Genomic DNA, 20,794 nt, shown 5'->3' on the forward strand with positions numbered 1-20,794 from the left:
AAAAAATAAATTTTTAGACCCTAAAGTATGTTGCTATTGGTGAGTTTTGAATGACAGAAATTGTATCTCATTCTTGATAACTCGTTAATTTCAGGGGGCTTCGCCCCTCGAACCCACTACCAAAAGGTGCTATGACCTGGACCCGATGGGGGCCCTCAGACCCCTTGCCGAGGTTCGGGCGTACACTTAAAAATGGCCTAGCTACGCCACTGTTAACTTAAAGGTTGATGGCCTAGACCAGTAATTTTTCAAAATCTATTAAATAAGTAGACCTATAAGTAAGTACTATAATTGATTGCTAACGTATTATACATGTATTTTGACTAAATTCTATAATGATACACAGTCAAACAGGCATGTTTGTCAAGTCGTATTTATTAATTATTGTTTAAATGATGACACTAATGCAAGTGCTTTTAAACAATTTTGAAATTAAATCTTCTGATTATTAAACTAATATAAAAAAAAAATGGAGTTATGGTAATATTGCCATTGAGACAACATTAATACACAGAAATTCAAATGAAGTGATGTAAGTAACTCTAGGCTGACTGGCGTCACTTCTATCGTTCTGGCGTTATGCCTCTTTATATATGAAAAAAAATGTTTCCATTCTTAATTTTTATAGTTTGCCTCAACCATATGTTTGAATTATAAACAATAGTTATTACTACAAAACTCGGATCAAGTTGAATTGGGGTGGTGTCACGTTTACCGTTCACGTGCCTCTTTATAACTTTATGTGCAAGCAATAATCTTTTCTCATGATTTCTTTTTTAAATTCCTGCATTTTTTCATCCTCCATAATTTTTCTGGATATTCAGTTTTGGAAAAATACGACCTTACAACAGCGAATAAGATTAGTTTAAACAGTATTTTATTCAAAGAAATTGAATTGGATTGGACAACAGGCATAGCCTACACAGGTAAAATAGCTACGGACGTTTCACGGCCGTGGTAATAAACGTCCGTAAAACATCCGTAATACGGATGTATTACGGATGAAACGGTTACGTCCGTAAAACGTCTGTAAAAATACATCCGTAAAACGTACGTGTAAAAACTGACGTAAAACGGATTGTCCGTTTCACGGACGTATCGTAAACATACGTATTACGGACGTTTCTACAACATCCGTATTACGGCTGTATCATATTCAAAGATGTAAAAGTACCATGCATGATTGCTTATACATGTATAAAGTAAAATTCTTAACTTGCTTTCAACATTCTGCATGCCAGACATACATATGTATAGTGAATCTCTGCTTCAAGGCTATAACTTTAAATATTTGCATAATATGAGTACATACATGACATACATGTACATGTACTAATATAATTTTTTATTATTAAAATAATTAACTTTTGTTCATTATGAACATCCATTCGCAACTACCCTATATTTTAAGCCTAGAAATAGCGTACCAATTATCAATAAGCACTGTTAATGTCAGAATTTCTCTCCCATCAGCCCAAAGAGTCAATGAAAAATATGTAAAATGTAAAATAAAAAAAAATCCCTACCTATCCTATTTTTTCAAAGATGTAATAGCTGAATAGCATGAACACAGATATTATTTTATTTGACCTAATTACAAAAAAAAGAAATTGAAAAAAATCTTTCTATATTTTTTTCTAAAGGTTGTAATTACAATTAAGTTGAATTATAAATACAAAGAGTGCTTGGCAGTGGCAGATCCAAGGGGTCCGGGGGTTGGAACCCCCCCTTTTTTTTGGCCGATCAATGCATATGAATTGGGACATATAGTTGGACCCCCCCCCCCCCTGTTTTTAAAATGGCTGGATCTGCCCCTGCTGGGTGTCTTTCAAACAACCAACTAATCATGCTAATGATGGATGGTTAAATAATTGCCATAAAAGCAGTTAAAACAATATAAAACATCTAACATTTAACCTTATTTGCAATGCTTGAGCAAAAATGACTGTAGTCTATGTATATATTGTACAAGGCTGAATTAAAATTACCTCATACCAGGTTTCACCAATGGCAATAGACCGGACTGTTGTCTAATATACTTGATTGTTGATCATTCTGATTATCTGTCCAAGTACAAAACTATGCTAACAAGAAATTGCACATGAGCATATAGAAAGTACCTGAAAAGTTTCAGATTGTTTAATGTCTGAAGTAGTTTCTACTGTTCAATGAGGATCATAAGATGCAGGGGGAAGGAAACACTCTTATCATGTTTTAATCACAACAACCAATGCAATAGTCACATGGTGTTCCTTCGTCCCTTATACATTTTGTACCCGCCCTTTAATATATTAAAGCCCTTAGAATGTATATAAAGTAGTCTCAGAATCAATGTATGTAGAATAATGCCGGTAACATTAAAATGTTATCATACATTTATCCTCCTTTGGTGTGGAATAAGAGCAAATTACCTGCTAAGCTTCTATTTTATTCGGTGGGACTATGGGAAGAAAGGGGTACTATTTAAAGTATTTTTAGGCAAGACAGAAAATTAAAGTACAGGGCCTTTTGCTGTAGGTCTATTGTTAACAATGAAATTGGAAAGAGGATACCAATTACATTAATTTATAACAAAAAATACAATCAAACGAGATAAGACAGAGAATAAAAGATAAAAATATCAATATTTATAAAAGTCCCTTTAAACTTACCATTAAACATAAACTGACTGATCCAGAAATTTGTATAAAGGGATGGGGGGGGGGGGGGCACTGACTGTTAAAAAAACAGGCCCCACTAGTCATGCCATGTACTAGCGAACAGTTCGGAACTTCCCGTGGCTTCTCAAAATTTGGCAACCTATACATCTCAATTGCAAATTTAGTAAGTACAATTTTGACTTGATTCGACATATTGACAAACATGATAACATAAGTGACACACTGACGACATTAAAAGATCAATGTAGGATAAAAAAAAATTAAATCAAATAGTTTAGGGGTGTGGTGGATGGGTAAACATTGCTGCAAGTTTTGCTTATCTCACATCAATTTTACATGTATATTCAATCATTTTTTTCCAAAATTAAGTAAAGAAGGTGGGGGGAGGGGGGGGGCAGTGAAAAAACTATGTTAATTAAGTTTTGTTTATTCCACATTGAACTTTTGATGTCGTCCACAAGATCTTGTGAGCTTAAGGTTGAATATAGGAGGAGAATTATAAAACAAAATATATTGTCAAGTCCAAAATTTAGCCATTTCAAGGATCTATCAGGCTGATAATGTAGCACTGGCTATTATTAGAATCTTAATTGTATCGAGTAAATCAAGGAGACAGTAAGAAAACTTATAAGATGTTTCCTAATAATCATGATTACAAAAGAGCTTGACACGAATTTTTAACTGAAGGTCTGTCCGATTGGTAAAATTTTGATTGCACTTAAATGAATACATAAGTGACCCCCCCTTTCCTCCCCCGCCCATAATAAGTGTCCAAGACTTTAATTCTTCTCTGATTTAAGCTAGGATGTGTATAGTAAGTAAGTCAGTAATTTTTATTGGTTTGAAATCCAAAATCATAGGATTGATACCAAGACAATACACATTGGTTATACACAAACATCATGACAAACATACAGACATATATACCATACCAAATTCATAAAGATTGTACTATATATATATATATATACACAGCCATGTATCACCATCATTGCTGGTGATCCGATGGATAAATCTGTTGTAGAGTTGTCACTGACTTAGACGTTCTTATACATAGGCTATAATAATTTCTGTGACTGTATCTTGCATTAATTTGTACTGAACAATAACATCTCCATGGCTTATATATCATGTAATGTAGTACGACGCTAGATTAAAAGTAAAACTGACGAGGAAAGGTAACACACGGCCACCGAAAACTTTATTCATTGTGAGGCCCAGGTGGTCGTGTGGTCTAGCCGGCGGGACGGCTACAAAAAGGGGGGGTAGGGGGGTTCTAACTATGTCCCCCTGCAAATACATTGATCGTCCCAAAAAGGGGGGTCCAACCCCCCTGGATCCGCCACTGATGTATGATAATGTCATGTAGGCCTATGTCTCCGATTCATTTCTTCATAGTTTTATATAAAGCGGCTGTGACTGATTTGTAGACAAATCCTTGTTTATAACAGAGGCCTATTTTAAAATACTCAGTGTACCACTTCTGAACTTTTTTGTATTTATTTTCAATACTTAAATCCCCATTCTTGATTCCAGACCGGGTTCCGGACTAACTCTCAATCATATACGTAAATGATCGTAAAGTGTATTCTCGAAAGCTTGACAAATGGAATACGAAAACCCGGAAAAATCACCGTTGCCGTTTTTTACACTATGACGCAACTCCATCCATGGACGCTCGTCGGCTGCTGCTGGCTGAATTCATGTTTTACAGTAAAAAAAGAATGGAAAGATGTATACTAGTCTGATAGATAATACGAGGACCTCTGGTTTTTCAAAACTGTTGGATCAACAAGTTATTATAAACAGATAAATTGAAATGGTTTGCTTGTCGATTAACTTGAAGAAACCGGGTTTTAAACAAGAAAGTTGTGTCTTTTTGATGGATTATTTACATACCCGCTATTTTGTACTTGGAAAGCGCACCGAAAGGTAAATATTATCATGCAAATATTTAAGAAGATGCTAGTGGTATACTTTTCACGAAAAAACATTTGAATTTATAAATTTCATCGCATGCAAACCCGAAAATCAGTCTAATTGGCAAGAACGGACGCAAGTCAACTCGACCCACTGCCAAAACGGCCTACTTTTTTAACAACACGTCTCCCTTTCTAAAAATGTCCCACTCTTGTTAAGGGAGCTACCATGTGAGTTTTATTGGAGGTGGGGGGTCACCTAGTCCACAGGAGTTTGAAATCCTATCAATAAGGGGGTAAAAATATACCAAAGTCGACTATCACAACTCTACTGTGATAGTCGACTTTGGTATATTTTTACCCCCTTATTGATAGGATTTCAACTCTACTGTGATAGTCGACTTTGGTATATTTTTACCCCCTTATTGATAGGATTTCAAACTCCTGTGCCTAGTCCAAATAATTATGACGTCTTGAAAGGCTATTATAATTTTTTCTTTGACGCCTTACTCGACGTCTTGAAAGGCTATTATAATTTTTTTCTTTGACGCCTTACTTTTTCTTTGACGCCTTACTTCGAAGTAAGGCGTCAAAGAAAAAAATTATAATAGCCTTTCAAGACGTCATAATTATTTGGACTAGGGGTCACCATGTCACAGGCACTTGTCTCAGAAAAAAAATTCCCTATATACCTTAATATAATACATATTTAATACATATATATATATAGGATTTTTTTTTCTGAGACAAGTGCCTGTGTGGGGGGTGCTTGGATGTTATTTGAAAAATATGCGGAACTGGAGTTCTGTCAACTTTTAAAAAAAAATGCAGGATAACATTTTTATCGTAGCCCCCACCCCATAAAAGTCAAGTGGTGGCTTCCTTACCAACTCGTCCTGCTTTAAAAAAAAAATTGCCCTACTTTATATAAAAATGGTTAAAATCTGTAAAATATACTCCTGCAAAGAATGGCCTTGCCCAACTTGCGGGGGCGGATGCAGGAATTTTCGAAAGGGGGGGGGGGGTGCTAACCCAGGGCACCCAGGGCAAAGGGGGGGTGCAAAACATATGTCCCGATACAAATGCATTGATCGGCAAAAATAAAGGGGGGGTGCGCACCCGGAACAACAACCCCCCCCCCCCCTGGATCCGCCACTGACTTGCATGACTTGGGTAAAATCCAAATGAATATAATTAATATTTAATTTATATAAAAAATAAAAGTCTGCAAATTTGCCCTTATTTACATAAATTTGTACTTATCTAGACTACCTAGTTCAAATAATTATGACTTCTTGAAAGGCTATTACATTTTTTTTATTTGACGCCTTACTGTACATTAGAGTAAAGCGTCCAAAAAATAATATTATAATAGCCTTTCAAGACGTCATAATAATTTGGACTACTAGACTACCCAGAAATTAGAAAACACTGATATAAAAATTTAATATACATAAAATTGATAATGGAAATGGGGAATGTGTCAAAGAGACAACAACCCGACCATAAAGCAGACAACAGCAGAAGGTCACCAACATGTCTTCAATGCAGCCAGAAATTCTGGAGGCGTCCATCAGCTGGCCCCTAAACAAATATATATACTAGTTCAGTGATAATGAACGCCATACTAAACATGCTAAACTCCAAATTGTACACAAGAAACTAAAATTAAAAATAGTACAAGACTAACAAAGGCCAGAGGCTCCTGACTTGGGACAGGCGCAAAATTCAAGCGGGGTTAAACATGTTTATGAGATCTTAACCCTCCCCCTATACATGTACCTCTAGCCAATGCAGATGTATGATATCTATTGATTTAAATTGATGTGTCATTTCTGAAACCATGATCATGATGATTGTGGATTCATATTTATTATTAAATTATTATGTACATGTAATTTATGTATTTATTTAGTGTATCATAATCTATTTGAACTTTTTTTTAGCTTACTCAAAATCAAGCTGTTTGGGCCTCCTCTTGTACATGGGAAGTGGACTCCTTGAGAAGGTGAAAGGTCTGCTTTACATGTACGTAATGTTAATATAAAAATACAAAAAATGTGGTGATCATGGTGATAGTGAATGAGAAAATAGAGGAATTTTTAAAAGTGTAAATTCACTTTTTTCCACTTATAAATCTGTCATATTGTAATTATGATAATAATGTTTAAATTACATAATTAGGGAGCTACCATTTGATTTTTAGGGGGGGGGGGGGGGGCTAGGATGAAAAATTTTGTCCTGCATTTTTTTTCAGTTGTAATTTCTGTCCTGCCTTTTTATTTTTCCCTCTATTCGGTCCTGCCTTTTTTTTATTCATTGTTATTAGTTTATTCCGACTTTTTTTTACCTAAATTGTCATCCTGCATTTTTTTTGCAAAATGTCTCATCCTGCCTTTTTTTTACACTCAAAACTCCTGTCCTGCCTATTTTTTTCAAATTTCATCCTAGCCCCCCCATAAAAATCAAATGGTAGCTCCCTTATTTTCAAAATAAAATATTGTTTAGGTTGCTATAAACAGTTTCGTATAAAAACTAGGGGTTATTCCCCAACTAAAAATAAACATGGAGGGAAGTCCCTTTTTATCAACATAATTGGTGAAAAAGTATCATGTTTTTTGTATTTGGTTGTAAAGATATATTAATTAACTTCAATTAAAGCAGGTTGAATGATTAAAATAATTAAAAAAATTAGATTAAATATACATGTTTTTAGGGGAGACAACACTGTAAACAGTCTGTTTTTTTTGGCAGTGAAAATTGAAAACTTATTTGCAGACACTGTAGCTCTTTATGGAGCAGGCGAAAGTACCCTGAAGCATGAATTTTTTGAAAGACCAGGTAAAAATCTATGAAATTCATACAACTTTGATTATGAAAAATGTGCAGGTATCATGTCTTCAGGGGTGTGCACATGACCTGATTTCAGGTTTTTGTCAAGCCTGCAACTTTTGATTGCACCCTTAAAGTCATATGAAACCTCAAATTAAAAAAAAATATGCATATGTTTTTTTAAAATTAAATAGATAGTTTTCATTATACAACTTATGTACATATACTTTTTTCTGAGGAAAATTCTTTAACTTGTCCACATTTAGAAGAAGTTTACTTATTTTTAATTGCTTGCTGCCAGGAAGCAATTCGCCGACATATTTTCCGTATGCATAGTGACCTAAGCGTGACCCTCCTCGTAAAAATCCGGTGATAGCAATACGCATGAATCTGTCATTAAAATAAACAATTACCTGATTGTATATGTTAAACACGTGCTAGATACCCATGCTTTTTGTTGAATATTTACTATAAGGTGACAATCGGTAAACTTCGGCTTCAAAACACGGCATTTAATGAGTAGCCATATTTGTTAAATCATAACAGACAGATAGAAAAAAAATTGACGATTATACGATATATTGTAGTAAAAAATGATAAAATCGTACTCAGAGGACTAAGTTTATGATATATACATGCATTGGTTCAAGAATTGGATGACCATTATTTTTTACCAGTCACTCGTTTCTTATGACTTTAACAAGAAAAGAAAACTCTCCACCAGAAATCAAGTGACATCGAAGTTAACTGTTAACATGTACAACAATAGGTCACTTTACATCCTTCAACAATGACTATGAGCAAAGCCAATACTGCATATTCAGTTTTTAAGGACCCTATATGAGAATCACAAATTTGTAAATCAATTCAAACAAGAAAACTAAGAGACTGATTTATACAATGTAAAATATAAAAAACCGAACAAACCGAACAAAAAAAATATGATAAACAGCAAGATAAGACAAATTGAACCACTAAATTACACTTATTTAGTTAGAAATATGTGTCGGATGACCCCTCTTGCTAACTAACATGCCAACATGACTAAAAATAGAACATAGGGGTAAAATGCAGTTTTTGGCTTATACATGTATCTCTGAAAGCAGAAACTAAAGCATTCAGAACAAATTTGACCTGGAGTTAAAATGTTTACCAGGTTAAGAAGAGCTATCCTTTTTTTTCAGGGAAAGTTTGTTGGTCTAGTTTAAAAGTTTAAGCCAATTTTGCAAGATCAAATATTAAATGCAATTTTGGCAGATATTATAACTTCATTTCATTAAACATTATTTCTTTTAGCATTTTCAAAGAATGTACAAGTACTTTGAGAAGTAGGAGAAGATAAGCAACAGAACAGAATTCATTTGGGTCATTGCTGTCTAGATTATATAGTGGATTCATAGATTGTCATTATATTGATTTATGTGCATATGAGCACAGAGGAGCAGTAGTCAATGAATAATTTTGTGATGAGAGGTATGTTTATATTAAAATGATGCCTAGTTTATTTGATAATTTTGCTCTCTTGTCAAACTCGGTAAATCATGGACATGTAGTTTCCAAGATTTATTTTTAAAATTTGAGGTCATAGAGGTCCAAGTTTTGATTCTTGTTGTGAGCAAGTTTGAAAATTATCCATGTTAACAGTTAGAAGTGACAAATTATTTTTTTTACAAAACCATAAACAATTTAACTAAGATTTAACCCTTTCCTCCATGGATTTTTTTTTTTACAAACTTGATTCGCATAGGATTTTTTCAATAAAAAAAAAATCATCAGGTTTAAAGTATTAATGCATTGTAAAAACGAACATTTCATCAATGAAATTCAAGTCAGATATTCTCCTGAATATCCTTTTCATATTGGATACAATTTTTTTAAAGTCTTTTTTAATATGCAGACATTTTGTAGTCAATGCGTTTCAACTGAGGTACTACACAGGCGTCAAAAGGCGTCATTATGGAGTAAAGGGGTGGGGTCAAAAAGCGTCATTATGGAGGAAACGGTTAACCTCAAACTAATTAAAACAGAAAATGTTTTAGTTCTAATCTATAGTGTTATGCCCTTTATATACACAGAAAAAAGTCCCATAAAATCTAACTTGAGGAAAACTCAAAAGTGGCATTTTATATTTCCTTTGGAAATTAACATTGGAAGGGGAGATAACTCCGCAAAAATGAGTCCTTTTTTGGTCAGTTTTTGGTTGATTTTCTTGAAATTTATGTAAAGGCTTAAGCACGATACTTTTATGGAGTTATAAGTTTGTATTTGACTAAATTATATAATCATGATAATCTCCTGCTCATGAAATGTACAAAACCGAAGTGTTACAGGTATTATTTTTTTTTGGTGCATTTTTCATTAAAGAAATTGCAAATTTGAAGCTTTGAGACCATTTTGAAAAAATAATGTGAATATTTGGTATTGTTTATATCTGTATATTATATTCTTTCAGCATCTTACTTGTCTAAAGAAACTTTAAACCACAAAATGAAGAATACGTGCTTAATTATTTTTATCAAATTTGAGATTCTTAATTACCTTGACACCAAGCAATAGGTATGGGCTTTGCTCATTGTTGAAGGCCATACAGTGACCTATAGTTGTTAATGTCTGTGTCATTTTGGTCTTTTGTGGATAGTTGTCTCATTGGCAATCATACCACATCTTCTTTTTTATAATAACTTATGGTAAAGTGATTAATATTGTGCAATTGTAGTTATAATATAGGGATATTGCATGAATATTGTCATGAGTAAAATTTATATTGCACGAGCTTCGAGTGCAATTTTTGTTCTACAAGGGACAATATTTCCCAATATTCATGCAATAATTTTGAAGATGTATTGCACTGGTGCAATATTATAGGGTTATTGCATGAATATTAGGGAATATTGTCCCGAGTTGAATTTTATATTGCATAAGCTTGCGAGTGCAATATATGTTCTACGAGGGACAATATACCCCAATATTCATGCAATAACCCTTTTATTGTATAGCAATATAATATTTGAAAGTAAAAATTGGTTTAAACTAAGAGTTTGTCATTGATAACGTCATGATTTTTTGAAGATTTTTGCACTAGTGCAATATTATCAGATTATTACATGGCATTTTTCATATCGCATGTATTATCAGCCCTAGGTTCAATATCAGCCCAAGAGCCGCATGGCTGATAATACATGCGATATGAAAAATGACATGTTATGGTCTTTTTATCATATGCTTCAACAGTAGAGAAAAATAACAGATTCATATATTGATCCTTCTACGTGGTTCCCGAAAAGATCTTGAAAGAGTAAAAAATGCATTTATTTAATTTTTTTTTTTTAAATTTAATTTAATTATTTTACACAATATACTTTCCAGTATTCATATAATTGTTTTGTACACTACTTTGTAATGTTTTTCACTGAAAACGTAGCATTAAGGTGTATTTTCCGGAATTTGCCGAGTATCACCGGAATGCCATGTGATAACGTTACGGAAAGGCATGTGATAACAATCGAAGCATGTGATAAACTTTTCATATCAGCCCGCTAAGCACCAATTCGAAAAATATAGAAAATACTTTAATTTAATGCTATTATCATAATGTAAAAATCATATGTTATTAAGTCTTAAGTATATGATAATAGAATTTATTGCACGCTAACTTTTAGTTATTTTCTGTGGGAAATATTATATTGCTATGCAATAATAGAATTTATTGCACACTAACTTTTGGTTACTTTCTGTAGGAAATATTATATTGCTACATGTATGCAAAAATTCTTATAATTAGTGCTTCACTTAAATGTTGACAAGTTTCTTACTCCTTGATACAGGTCCTAATTTGGATTGTAAATAAATATTTGACATATTATATGTTTCTGAATAAATGTAGTCAAAGAACTTGAAATTGGTTACACAGCTACTTTTGCATCTATGTACTATTTCTGAACCAAAAAATATGTAGTACTGTAGCTTCGGAGGCGACGGCATCAACAATGTATTAGTTTGTGATTAGGTCTAGTTTATGGTGAACCACATGTGATAGGATAATCATATTTGGTATGCAGTTGTATAAGCATTGGCACATCTCATTTCCATGGAGATTATTTGGCCCTGCCTTCTCAGTCATGGTCTATTGACTTCGAAACTTTTGCTCATACATGTATTAGTTTGTGATTAGGTCAGTTTATGGGGAACCACAAGTGGTAAGTCAATGATATTTGGTATGCAGTTGTATAAGCATTGGTATATCTCATTTCCATGGAGATAATTTGGCTCCGCCCCCTTAGTCATGGTCTATTGACTTTGAAATTTTTTCTAAGTTATCATGTATAAGTTTGTGATTAGGTCAGTTCAAGGGGAACCATTAGTGGTTGGGCAATGTTAATTGGTATTCAGTTGTATAAGCATTGGCACATCTCATTTCCATGGAGAATATTTGGCCTCGCCCCCTCAGTCACAGTCTAATGACTTTGAAACTTATCTTAGTTTACATGTATTAGTTTGTGATTAGATCAGTTTAAGATAAACTGCTTATGTTTAGTCAATAATATTTGGTATGCAAATTTATTGGCATTTGCAAGTATTGTTTCCATGGAGATTATATAGCCCCACCCCCTCATCATGGTTCATTGACTGAAACTTTTACATAGTTTACACATTAATGTTTGTAATTAGGTTTGGGAACGACTTATACATGTACCGTACCTAAATGTTACAATAATTTTTAAGTAAAGAAAGTTATGATACTAAATATCAAAAGTAAATGTCCAGTACTACAGATTTTAAATACAGAAACATTACCTATGCAAAAGTAGCAGTTTATATGAATTCAAGAATTGAATCTACATGTATATTCAATTAAAGATTTCTTGCTGTTGTGCAATACACTGGGCTGTTGCGCAATAATTGGTTAATCTGTTGTCAGACTGCAAACAAACAATAATTTCTCAATGTCACATGTATATATCAGAAATTTATAAAAAGAAAACTAAAAGGAGGTTTTCTTAATAGCTATAAATCGGTCATCAAAGTTTAACGAAATTTTAAGGATACATCTATTTCCAAAAACTTGAAAGTCACCCCTTTTCTTATGACATGTATGAAGAAAATCTTATAACTCAGAAACTGACAAACTTAAGTTTATAAAAATCAAATGGGAGCTTACAACAAAAAATATGAACAATTTAACTAAGTTTCATGACATTCAGCATTTTTATGTCCCACTCAACGAAGTTTTGGGGGTATAATGTTTTTGACCTGTCTGTCTGACGTCAAGTCCTGTTTCTTGTCATCACAACTGTTCTCAAACCACACAACAGAATTTCATGAAATCTTTTTAGATAATAAGGACATACAATGTAGATGTGCATATCGACAGGAAATGAACATTCAATTTTTTTTTTTAGGAGTTAAGCCCCTTTGAACTTATTTGCTTTAATGTACTACTTCAACAGTTTGTTACTGCAACTCTCCTGAATCCACACAACAGAATTTCATGAAACTTTGTAGATAATAAGGACATACTATGTAGATGTGCATATCAACAGGAAATTACAATTCATTTTTTTTCTAGGAGTTATGCCCCTTTGAACTTATTTGCTTTATTACTACTTCAACAGTTTGTCATTGCAACTCCTCTAAAACCACACAACAGAATTTCATGAAACTTAGTAGATAATCATGATAATAAGGACATACTATGTAGATGTGCATATTGACAGGAAATTATGATTCAATTGAAGTTTATCAATTGCCAAGGTACATTGAAAGGTTGTTCTTTTATTAAAATCTGCACATACATGTATATAGGATTTTTTTATAAGCTTAAACTTGATCTTCTTTCTGTTGTTAGCTTACATTTTGTTTCAATTTACTTAAAAGTAAAAGTATATAGGAAAGGTATAAATTAGTGAGCATCGGTTCATACTACATATAGTTTTTGTCTGGACTTCTTGATTAATTTATATATATATATACAATTTTAGCTTGTTACCAAATGAAAGGAAAGGACATTATTGGCAATGATTGATATTACTGGTGAACATGTATGTCATGTAGGTGTGAATGCCCTGCAAAACAGACCTGATATCAAAGTAAGTTCATCTGTAGAATTGCAGTTAATTTAAATAATTTTATGTTATCTACCTAAAACTGTTTCAAGTTTAATTGTACATGTACAGTGTTGCTTATTTTTCTCACTTTCTGATTCAATGCATGCATTAAGCCTTACTCTGCTCGCCTCCTTCTGCTCCATACACACACACTTGAGATGTCAGAAATTCAGACTATCATAGCATTTACATTACAAACTTACCTAGTCAGACTGGCCAATATTATGTTTTGATAAGTTAACGTTGTTATTTAGAAAACATAAAATATTTGCCACTGGACATTCAAATAAGCAAAAAAAAAAACCGACCAGTTAATGATTTTGCATTAACCATGTTAACAGAATGAATTTGCAAACATATAACAATTAGCTTATGTAATTCATGGAAGTTAGATTTATATTCTTTATGAATATTTTATTTCAGTTACCATCACAGTGAACATGGTGAAGAATAACCAATATCATGAATACAGGACACAGAAGACTACCTCACAAACTTGGGAATTTTACAAAAAATGGAACGTTTAAATTTACAAAGAAGACATTTATTTTGACATTCATAGACTTGGAAAGTAGAGAAATTATAATGTGAATATAAGTCCTTGGAAATAAAATTTTGAACTTTGAAGAAGATTGAAGATTATGTTTGTTCTAAGAAAGTTTGAAGAAAAAGGATACATTCAAAACTGTAAAAAGGAAACATTACAGTATTCTCAATTTATACTCTTGAGATCAATTACTCTTGATATATAATTAAAAGGACTTATAAAAGTAAGGACATTTGGTTGAATTGCCAATGAGAAAAATATCCACCAGAGTTCACATGATGTGATAGTGAGCTATTATAGGTATCCATATGTCCTCCAACAATGAAAAAAATGAACTATATAGTGTGTTGTGAAAGGGTTTGGACATGATAAATAGAGAAAACTAAGAGCCTTATTTTATCAAGTTAATACATGAAAGCAAAATATGAACCAAAGACCACCACTGAAATACTTCTGATTATTGTTGATTTACTCTTGAAATATCATGTAAAATGTTTAAAAAGATATCATCAATATTCAACTTGTTAAACAACAAGTCACTGTATGACAGAAAGTTCTTTGACAAAATCCTTGTATGTGTATTGCATCAGAATATTTTTTTTAGATAGAACACTAGGAGACTATATACAAGATATAAGGAAATGCAAATAAAAAGTATCATCACCTTAAAAAACAGTATAGCTTTTTATCATTGACAGTTCCATCAAAAGTTTCAGCAATACAATGCAACTGTTACATAAAAATCAAACTATACTATACACTATAATAAGTGTGTTATATATACTACAATAAGTGTGTTATATACTATAATATATATATATATTATAATGCATAATTATAATAGACGTTATACGTCCGTGGTACAAAACATCCGTATTACGTCCGTGGTACTAAACGTCCGTAATACGGACGTGGTACTAAATATCCGTATTACGGACGTTTTACGGATGTTTTACGGATGGGAAGCAACGGACGTTTTACGTCCGTGGTACTATTCGTCCGTAGACGTGCCGTATAATACGGACGTTTTACGGATTTTTTACAGACGTTTTACGTCCGTAGCTATTTTACCTGTGTATGTAAGCCCTATCCACAACGGTGACTTAGATCTATCAAATGTGCCAAAACGACCCAAATTTTTTTGCATTCTACATTTTTTCACCAAGCACTTAAAATTTCTTTCCTTTGTTTGCATTCTAACCCATAGTCGGGTTCCAATCATAATTCCACTTATCCTAAAAAGGGCATACGTATATTCATGCACGTGCATGGGCCTTTTAAACTTTTAATTTATATGTTTTTATATGTTTTATAAGCATGGAAATTAAAATATACTATTTTCTGAAAATTTAAAAATGCGGGTCAGTGGATTCAGAAGCCAGTATGCTGAACGGAAAAACCGATGGTCACTTCGAAATGAAATAGATTTATTACAATATCATTAAAAACTATATATGCATTGGCACATTTTCAATGGTTGGGAACTACACTGTATGAGTCTTCCGTTTTCCTTATATAGACTCAACTATTTCTCCCTTTTTATATTTTTATTTTGTTGAAGGGTTTTCTTGTTTCCAATATCTCCATGCATCTCAAAACGCTTCTTAGGGATAAATAGGCGAATTTTCACTTGGTATAATAAGATGTTTAAAACATTCAACCATAACGACACCTCTTGTGTGATGATTTAAGAAGGATAGTGATTTAACTTTTAAGAAATTCGAACATTGTTATTTCCATAATTTATTGTAGACCATGTTGATGCCCTCGGATACTACTACTATAATAGAGCTTACTACGTGTCCTATCAAAACTACGTACAATATCGTAACTACTTGTATTACCGGAATAGAAACTACTCTAACTACTACAATTACTACTACAAGTCAAACAGTGGTAGCAACTCTCTGACATTGAGGTAAGATTATATCTCTTTACTATTTGTACATGTACAATACTACCAATTATTCTTACCAATATAGAAAAATAACATGTGGTATGATTGCCAATGAGACAACTCTCCACAAGAGACCAAAATGACACAGAAATTAACAACTATAGCTCACCGTACGGCCTTCAACAATGAACAAATCCCAAAATGCATAGTTAGCTATAAAAGGTGTTGATGAATGATGTGTTTAATGATTTTGACTGGTTATGAAACAATCGTACGGTGGGTTTCTTTGCAATGGAAGATAATGAGAGAGCATTTCTGGTCTTTTATTATAGCTTGCTGTAATGTGGTATAGGTTTTGATCATTGTTGAAAGCCGTACGGTGACATATAGTTGCTAGAATCTAAATCATGTGGTCTCTGACGGAGAGTTGTGTCAAGGATAATCATACCACATCTTATCATTTTTATAATAAAGTTCTATACAAGGATATGTGTTCCAAGTAGAATATTCATGTTATGCTATAATGATTCTAATCTATTCCTATAGTTGAATTCGTTTAATGCAAAGATTCCACAAAGAAGTACAAATCGTGAGAACGATAGATACTAGTTTGACAGAGCTGTAACAGTTCCGTTTTCGTTTATATAAGGGATTCACAATATATATAAACAAACACAATGCTCTATGGTCGGGTTGTTGTCTCTTTGACACATTCCTCATTTCCATTCTCAATCTTATTAACACATTTTCTATTATTGTTGTTAATTACTTAAACTTATTTTTGTTTATAAATTATTTTATATTTGATATTAGTTCATTATGAATGTATTGCTATTCTCTTTTTATTTGATATTTTGATTTCATTTTATACTAAGGCTGCACCATAGATGTTTTACGTTTGGATGCTTTTTGTGCCGGAATTACATATTTCCTTTCATTCATATCTAATATTCAAATTTATGTTCAGAGACAAGTTTAAGTCGGAGTAACAGGTGGACTTATTGGCGCATTGGTTGGTGCTGTTCTTTTTGTTATTCTTATTGCATGTGTTTGTTACCGTCGGAGAAAGAGGTCAGCGATAACAGGTTAGTATCCATGATGAAATTGTCGTCATTTTTCACATGAATAAGTGCAAACAAGACAGTTTAAAAGCTGACATAATAAATAAAACCGCGAACAAAAGAAATCAAAGTATCAAGGGAAAAATCCAGACACCAAAAATTACAAGAATGATATGTAATGAATTACTTGTTAAATTTACAGGCATATTTTTGTTGGAATAAAGGACAGTCACACTTCTCACGGAAAAAAAAAATATAGGAAAAAAGTTAGTATTTCATGTGTTGGTTTAATTTTTAGATAGTAAGCTCTCCTATACGTATTACTTGATAATTAAACAACGCTTGTTTGATTGTCTGAAGCAAGATTTTGACAGCCAAATGAATAATTTAATTAAATGTTCAAGTTATAAATGTATTTTATTTTATCTGATACCATTAACAAACAAGCACTTTAGATATATTAGCTTAAACTGGTTTATATCTTGTGGTAGAAACCGAACCGACCATTCTTTACTCTTAAAATCATTTATGCCCCTAATTAAACGGAGAAGCAAAATCACATCCATTTTAATGTCTGGTTTGACACAACGGGATGCGAACCCAAGACTTCCTGCACTCGAGTCGAACACACTATCACGAGACCCATTGATGTAATCGACCAAAAACATTTATTATACATATGAAGTATCGACCTATGTTTTTCAGGATAAATTAAATCCTCAAAACATAAAACCTAATGCATTCAATATTATAATTGTTATGCCATAATGTGTATTATTTTAAAGATGATAACACAAATAGTGCGATACGATACGATGCCAATGAAACGCAAAGTGAGGTGCACAACGAAACACTTGCTGCATCAGATCACGTGACCATCGCTGCTGACGGAGAATTCCGTAATGAAACACTTGCTGCAACAGAGCACATGACCACCGTTGCTGACGGAGAATTCCATAATGAACCACGTGATACATCAAATCACGCGACTAACGCTTCTGACGTAGAATTCCACCATGAAACAGCTGATACCTCTGATCAAGAAGCAGCAGCTACTGACAAAATGGACCACATTAAACTAAATGATACAACAAATCATGCTGTCACATCATCTAATGGTGTGGTTTTGAATGAAAGAGACGGTGAACTCGAAAAACGCGACTGAGCCAACACCAAAAACAGACAAAACAAAAGAATATTGAAACCAGAAACGACTGTACACAATTTTAATCCAACAAAAATGGATAATGACGATATGACGTGCCCCGCTAGCTTGGTGAACAACAAACAACATCAAAGAAAGAATAAATGGTTCAAGATAATTTTCTTGTCATACTTGTTCTGAACTTTCTTATTATGTACATTGTCAATTAAAGTTCATTTGATATTGAATGCATATAATGCGTTATTATAAAATATTGATATGTGTTTTCTGTGTTACTTGTTCTAAATAGATTATATTCTAAATATATGGCATAACACTCTGTGCGATCTCTTATACTAGATGTCTGTTGTCCTTTTATTATTTGGTTACAGTCTTATTGCCGGATAACACAATTTTTTTATTTAAATTCTGACAAGTCCATATTAGATAAACCGTTCAAGAGCTATGAGTATAACTCCAAAAGAATGTTTAATGATACCAAAGGGCAATGTCTGCTTCATATCTACACTTACACAAGAATTTGATAAATATCGACAATTCCCTTAGATACAAAAGGGTAGAAACAGGTGGAGTAAGTTTACAGACTAGGGAAATAGTTGTATGCCAATTACAGTGCCCACGAAGAATAACGTAATTTATAACAATGATTTTAATAATCGAATTATAGAGAATAATGAGTGAAATAAAACAACAGGGAAAATAACATTATAAATGAAAACATCATACTACACTTAACTTTTAAATGTTTAAAGACATGTTTTATAGAGGTTACTTATGTGTAAAAAGTAAAATCACAAAAAACTGAACTCCGAGGAAAATTGAAAAAGGAAAGTCCAAATGACGAAGTCAAAAGCTCAAACACATCAAACGAATGGATAATAACTGTCATATTCCTGACTTGGTACAGGTATTTTCTTATGTATAAAATGGTGGAGTATAAACCTGGTTTTAAAGCTAGCTAATTTACCTCTCACTTGTATGACAGTCGCATCAAATTCCATTATATTGACAACGATGTGTGAACAAAAATGGTCGATTAACTTAGAAACTGAATTAGTGTGCATTTCTTTCTAACACAAACGATGCAAACGGCTAAGCGCGCACATGTTTTGGTCATTTGTTTCTAACATACGTTTGCAAAGTTTACGTAAACTTTGACAAACTTTGCACTCGCTAAAAATTCGTCTACAGTTTGTCGTTCGTCGTTTGCTAGAACAAACGCTACATTTGTTTCTAACTTCACCTTGATTTAACGATGTATTTGGTTTTACGTTTGTAAAAAGTATGTTTACCAACAACATGTGCATGCATTATTGAAAGGAATAAATCAAACAGGTTCAGTAAACTGATTAAACGATGTATTTGTTTCTACTTTTTGTAGCGTTTAGAGTTTACAAAATTTTGGTTAGAAAGAAATGCACTCTAAATGTCTGAAAGACCTTTAGGTTAAGTTTGTAAGACAGTGGCCCATGTAAGCACGTTGTGCTTTTATAATTCTCAACCCAAACATTTTTTTATTTGTTTCTTTCAATTTTCTTAAAACACCGGAATACAATTCATGGGTTCATGCATGAATATGTCACAGAGAAATAGAAAAAGTGTTTACAAGTTACGAAAGCAGTTTCAGCAACATGGCCTGTCGAAGTGTCAACCTAGGAAAAACGATAAATAGACCAATCACATTCAATTATTTGTTGATATTAACCTAATATGTACCTTGAGTGTTAGATTAGTTTTATTGATATAAAAGAAATTTCTTGGTATTCTTAAACGAAAGATTTAATACACACAGACGATCAAGTATACGTAATGACAAAATTATTTTTTATTTACCTGTGTAGGATATGGCGAAGCTTTTTGCAAAAGTGATGATTTTCTATAATTTGTTTAATATTTCACAGTGGCGTCTAAGCCAACCATCTGAAATCAGAGGATGTATAAGTACCGAAACTGCTGAAGAGCTTTATGACAAAAAATATCTAAAAACAAAATAGCCAAATTTATCTTAAGTCATCTTTGCATGAAGGAGTTGAAACCTCATGCAGTTTCTTAATTATTCAAAATGTATAAAGGGAAAATTTTAGATAAGTTTGTTAAATCAAGTCTGTATCAAACTACTTAATGAGCTGATAATGCGAAATTTTTCAGTCTACTCATGCATTTTTATGCGTTTGTTTATTCAAAATATGTGAACAATGCGAGCACGTACAAAAACTTATTTGTTTGCGTCAACTACAAACAAAATGTGTTGGTGTATTTGTCAAATTCATAATCAATTACAAAATCATTTTTAATTGCGTCTTTTTATTTTATTTTATTCATTTGTATGAATGGTGAACCTTTTAGTCAGTTTTGTTGTATGTTCAATATAAAGGAACTATAACACAACTGGCATACAAGTGGAAGATTTAGTTATCTATAAAAACCAGGCTTAACCAATCATTTTTTTTGAAAAATTTCTGTACCAAGTCAGGATTATGACAGCTGTTTTCTTTTCGTAATCTATTCTAAAACCAGACTTAGACTTATTTTGAACTGGCTTTTACTGTACGTTTTGCTATGTGTGAGATTATTCCATTTTATGATAGCTATAGGGGATAGTTGTGTTC

The 20,794-nt window shown here is 32.7% G+C and overlaps 1 protein-coding gene and 1 long non-coding RNA gene across 2 annotated transcripts in view; both read left to right on the plus strand.

Moving 5' to 3' along the window:
* Window positions 1-20,794, plus strand: part of LOC143072085 (uncharacterized) — a 130,174-nt gene that overhangs the window by 28,787 nt on the left and 80,593 nt on the right. Inside the window, exon 2 of the mRNA XM_076246869.1 lies at window positions 15,815-15,980. Within this exon, the coding sequence (XP_076102984.1) occupies window positions 15,815-15,980 (166 nt within the window). The remainder of the gene's footprint in view (window positions 1-15,814; window positions 15,981-20,794) is intronic.
* LOC143072049 (uncharacterized) lies at window positions 4,366-14,094 on the plus strand. Its single transcript, XR_012977023.1, has 5 exons — window positions 4,366-4,592; window positions 6,526-6,607; window positions 8,708-8,884; window positions 13,390-13,497; window positions 13,939-14,094. It is a non-coding gene; the product is annotated as an uncharacterized LOC143072049 (long non-coding RNA).

The sequence above is a fragment of the Mytilus galloprovincialis genome, chromosome 1 (genome assembly GCF_965363235.1).
Source record: "Mytilus galloprovincialis chromosome 1, xbMytGall1.hap1.1, whole genome shotgun sequence".
In the NCBI taxonomy this organism is placed as follows: domain Eukaryota; kingdom Metazoa; phylum Mollusca; class Bivalvia; order Mytilida; family Mytilidae; genus Mytilus; species Mytilus galloprovincialis.